This window comes from Pundamilia nyererei, unplaced genomic scaffold (assembly GCF_000239375.1).
Source record: "Pundamilia nyererei isolate P.nyererei 1_Seehausen unplaced genomic scaffold, PunNye1.0 scaffold01393, whole genome shotgun sequence".
In the NCBI taxonomy this organism is placed as follows: Eukaryota; Metazoa; Chordata; class Actinopteri; order Cichliformes; family Cichlidae; genus Pundamilia; species Pundamilia nyererei.
In genome coordinates, this window is record NW_005188794.1 from 6,079 (window position 1) to 11,479 (window position 5,401).

The 5,401-nt window shown below is 41.9% G+C and overlaps 1 protein-coding gene across 1 annotated transcript in view; it reads right to left on the minus strand.

The window, feature by feature from the left end:
- Positions 1-5,389, minus strand: part of LOC102199740 (multiple epidermal growth factor-like domains protein 8) — a gene marked incomplete at its 3' end in the record, with an annotated part of 8,968 nt that extends 3,579 nt beyond the window's left edge. The window contains exons 1-5 of the mRNA XM_005755404.1: positions 4,495-5,389; positions 4,245-4,408; positions 1,555-1,764; positions 1,228-1,408; positions 866-958 (exon numbers count right to left, since the gene is read on the minus strand). Coding sequence (XP_005755461.1) covers positions 866-958; positions 1,228-1,408; positions 1,555-1,764; positions 4,245-4,408; positions 4,495-4,675 — 829 coding nt within the window. The remainder of the gene's footprint in view (positions 1-865; positions 959-1,227; positions 1,409-1,554; positions 1,765-4,244; positions 4,409-4,494) is intronic.
- Positions 5,390-5,401: the final 12 nt, after the last annotated feature.

Below are 5,401 nucleotides of genomic sequence, written 5' to 3' on the forward strand. Positions count from 1 at the left end.
AAATGCACATTTGTCATAAACAGGTTCGATAAATTAAAAAATAAATTCTTAAACAGTTACAACATTATTTACAAAAAAATAAGCAAATATTCTTGACTTTATCGATTTACCCTTGTTTTTAACAAGCAATCAGTAGAATATAATACTCTATCACCACAAAGTGGCATTAAATAAATATGGTCAATCAGCACTGAAAATAAATAAATAAATAAATAAATAAATAAATAAATAAATAAATAAATAAATGAATGAATGAATGAATGAAAGAAAGAAAGCAAGAAAAGCATGTTAAAAGTTTTGATATCCACAAGTATGCTAGGATCTACTTAAATTCAAGTGATGGAAATATTAACACTAGATGGTGACCTTAAGGATCTGTGCAGATGTCTGCATGTCTGCCAGTCTTTTGTGACTGGATTAATGCATCTATGAAAACACTGCATCACAGAGCACTAGCTACCATGTGCCCTTCAGGCGCACTTAGAGACAGGACCATCCATGGTGTCTGGAGCTGTCTGTGTCCTTGATAACTGCTAACTGTCAAAAACTAGTCAAACAGTTGTGCTATGGTGAGATTAGGTCATATGTTTGGACAGTAACTATGGACAGTAACCAGAGAGCAGCATTTTTTTTTTAATTGTTAAGAATGAACTGCATTGAATGAGTTGTGAAAAAAAAAATTGTCATATCTTTGAATCCATTCTCCTGATTAAGGAAACTACATTTCTTGCCTACATGACATTTTGAGGATCAATTTATTGTAAAGTGCTGACAGTAACTTGGACACTTGTTTGCATAGAGAATGACAAAGCAAATGCAATAGCAGAAGGAAAGAAAAACAGCACATGTTTGAGTGTATGTTCACTTACAGGTGAATGACCATAAGACCTGCTTTCCCATTGGTTGGATGTAAAATTGTATTTGATCAAGTCACCAAGAGCTCTGTTCAGATCAAATCCTGCAAAGAAGATAAGCAAAATATAATTCAAACAAGCCAATAATGAGATATGAGACTGATGACTCAGACATTGGCATTCAGCTCTAACAAAGACATCAACATCACTGATGGTTAATATGTAACACAGCAACAAATTGTGTTGAGTTATGATTATTAACATATACCAAAGAATCAAAGTCAAAAACCTTGCCGTTGTCTTGTGTGTTAAAAATTTTGTTTTCTAAACAGAAAAATTGTATCAGTGGAATTTAACTGTGTGTTGCTCTTACCGCCAAACAGGTACATGGCTCCTGTGGAGGAGAGGTACACGCCTGCAGAACCTGTCCTGGGAGGTGTGTAGGGGTTTTCTTCACTCACACGCCACCACTTCCCTGCACCGCTGTCATTATAGAGACCAAGCTGGCAGTTTTGACCCACAAAGCCTGGCTTACACAGACAACGCTCTCCTTTCTGAAAAATGAATGAAAGCAAATATGAAAAGTTTCATCACGGCACACAAATGAATAACCTAATCAGGTTGAGAAACGCGTTACTGTGCGACTATAGTATATATTTTTTGTGTGTGTTCATTTAATCGTCCCTATCCCTACTCTTACCTTGTCACACTGGCCGTTCACAGAACAAGCTTGAGTGCACAGAGGAGTTGTACACGAGGGCCCACCCCAACCCTGGTGACAATGGCACTTTGATGTAGAGGAATCACAACGACCATGACCGCCACACGCTCCAGGGCACAAAGAGATGGTGTAAAATGCAAAGAAACCCAGGAGGTTGTAATTACTGTCACTGAAGAAATGAAGCAGCATCTGGAACAGACACAGTGAACAGTGAACACAAATTAATCTCCAAAAGTTGATTCTGTTCATCTGGACGTAGCGTATTGTGGGAGAAACGTTTCGTCACTCATCCGAGTGACTTCTTCAGTCTCAGCTGACTGCAGGTTTCCCCAATCTTATAAACAGTACATTTACATAATGACTGAAACCAGCCTACTGAAGGAACTATGGGCTAGGAGGTCAGTTCCTTAATCTTAATTATGCAAATTTTCATGACCATTGATCAACAACCACTGGCCAAAACCCACTGATCAATGGCCATGAGTACTATTCACAGAGAGTTGGGGAATGGCTGCAATCACAGCATTGTAAGATGGCGAAAGATGTACCCTTAGGCCCCCTCCTCGACTCAGAGATGGTCTTTCCCTTTTCCCGTAAATGGTCTCCTTGACTCTGCGCTCAAACCAGCGTTCCTCCCTGTCCAGGATGTGTACATCCTAATCCTTGAAAGAGTGTCCACTGGCCTGTAGGTCTAAATAGACTGCAGAGTCCTGGCCTGACGAGGTAGCTCTTCTGTGTTGTGCCAGAGGTTGTGTGGTTTCCCCGATGTATAAACCCTGGCAATCCTCCTGGCACTTTACACTATGTTACTCTGTTTGTGTCGGGGGACCTGATCCTTGGGGTGGACCAATTTTTGGCGCAGCGTGTTTTGGGGTTTAAAAACCACAGAGACTTGGTGTTTAGAAGAAATGCGTCTCAATTCCTCTGATACTTCTGACACATACGGGATCACTACAGGTTTTTCCTGGGCAGCGGTTGTCTTTCTCTCCTGGATCGGCTGGAGCTTTCTTTAGGTGCCTTTCCAGCTTTCACAAAAGTCCAGCTGGGATAACCACATTTACTCAGGGCCTCCTTGATGTGCCGTTCTTCTGCCTCCCTGGCCGCTGTGTCTGTGGGGATGGTGTTCGCTCTGTGTTGTGTTTGTGCTCCAGTGGATGATGAGAGTCAAACCTTAGATATTGATCTGTATGTGTAGGTTTACGGTACACGCCAGCTTTTAGATGTCCCCCATTACTGATGGAAATCTCAGTCTAAGAAGGCTAACCTGCCACTTTTCATATACTCTCTGGTGAATTTGATGTGTTGGTCCACCGAGTTAATGTGATCCGTGAATTGTGGTACGTCCTGAGATTTGATTTTTACCCAGGTGTCATCCACATATCTGAACCAATGGCTTGGTGGTGTTCCAGGGTAGGATAGAAAAGCCCTCTTTTCCACTTCTTCCATGTACAAATTGGCCACGATGGGTGAAACTGGGGAGCCCGTGGCACACCCATGTTTCTGCCTGTAGAACTGACCCTTGTATGTGAAGTAGGTGGAATGAAGACACAGTTCCAAAAGCAAACACACTTGGTCGATTCTGAGAGTGGTCCTGTTGCTGAGGTTTCGGTCATCCTGTAATCTCTTACGGACTACCTCCAACGCTTCCGTGACTGGGATGCAAGTGAAGAGAGATGTAATGTTGTACGAGACCATGGTTTCATCTGCCTCCATAATGACATCTCTCACCTTCTCAACAAAATCCAGAGTGTTCTGGATGTGGTGTTCAGAACTGCCCACCAGTGGGTTGAGGATCAAAGCCAGAAACTTGGAGATATTATAGGTGACCGATGTTAAATTCTCCCAATTCTTTCGATCTTTGGGCTGAAGGAAGGACAATACTCGGTGTATAAATGCTCAATCAACACTCTTTTATTCCATACAATTTGACACTTTATGAGCATAAACCATCCGGATGGGGAGACATGCATGCAGAGGGTCACAGCAAATCTCCAACTGGTGGAGGGTTACTCAAACTCTTATAGCCTTTAGTGGCCCCCACCTAGTCGTAAAAACCTAAATATTCACATTCTTTCTGACTTATGGCCTTGGCTCCCTATTTTGTCTGCCTTCAACAACGGTGGGGGTGAAGCTCCCGTGGAATGTGCTCTCTGTCTCCTCTACTATCAGAAAAAGCAAGGTCCTGAATCTCTGAAAACAGTATTTCTTATAGCAGTATAATGCATCATAAACAATACAATTCATTCACACTGAATCAGCAGTCTAATGTAATACAAATCAGTTTAATAACTGTAATAGTTATCACCTTCTTCTAATTCAGGAGAATACTGCAAACTAAAACTACATAATAATTTCACAATCATTAATCAGGGGTATAACATGGCATAAGATAATATTATAATCCCACACCGAGTTGATCATACAGACAATTGGTCTTAAAGGTGAACCCTGTTTATGTATTTTCAGTAAACCGTACAGACTTGGTGTAGACTCCCCTGGGTATAGCCTGTGGTATGAGGCTACATCCAGATGAACAGAATCAACTTTTGGAGATTTACTTACCTGGATGATTGAGAATGCATCAAAACACAAATTAAGTTAGAATTCAATGCTAATGGGGTGTCAGGAATCATCCTGGCCTTTCAGCTGTGGTATCTTTTCTTGGTTACCTTGCCAGACTTTGCTTCAATGGGCTGGGGTGCCATGCTACCACTCAGACTGGCTAGCAGGGGGCTTTGGTAGGAGTCCCCATCATACACAAAAAGGTAGTCATAAGTACACTCTGTGTTCATGAAGGTGAAATCCAAGACAATGCGGTGACTGTTGGTGGGAGCTGGAAGATATGAAGAATTCGATAAATATCACTTTGAATAATCACAGAAAACAACAAAAAATAATGACAAAAAACATTTTATCCACCTTTGATGAGCCACTCGCAATTCCCATTGGCAGAGTAGTTTCCTCCTCCTCCACTTGTCACATAGCCACGTGGTCCCCTCAAAACCTGCCTGTGGCCCCTGCAGTCCCCTGCCTGGCACACAGGTGACTTGACCAACAGGAGAACCACCAGGATAAAGGAGACAGGGAGGGGGGAGGCCATCACTGGCACTGCCTGAAAGATGGAAAGGGAAAGAGCAAGGTGGATGTTGGTCTCCTAATAACAGGCCTTAAAACATTTGCAGCATATATGAAGACCATATATGTCTTATGTTAAGTTTATCGACCACATATAACAACTAAACTATGCTAACTGGATACAAGGGAATGTCTTATGAACATCAAAGCGCAATCCTAGTCCCCCTAGTTGTTCTCAGGTCTCGCTGTGCAGTTTTATGCCACTGAAAGGGTCCAATTTAAAGTGCTATGAGTCATATGTCAACTGCAATGACATTCACCCTGCAGTAACAACCAATCAGGCTTAATCAGATTACAAGGATTACTACAAATTGCCAGACTCAAGAAAAGCCACTGAAAAAATTCTTATGCTGATTTTGCTAACAAGTGATAGCCCCATTTGCAAAGGGAAGTAGCTCGCAAACATTAAGACTCCAGAAATCATACAACACAAACATAAGGTGAAAGGACGATACTCCACATCTGTGGTATTGCATTAAAATATCACACATACAGTTTACGAAAGGGTAGCTAAGCTAAATCGGATTCACTGCAGAGGAGAGCGCTACAACATTCTGCTCTGCTAGCCTGTCCGCTAGCTAGTGGGAGCGGCTCGGCCAAATCCAGATGCGCAATCGTTGGTTGCTGCAGACCCTAAAAAAATCAGTCATTCTTGAGAGTAATTCTTCATTATGTAATAACAAAATGATGG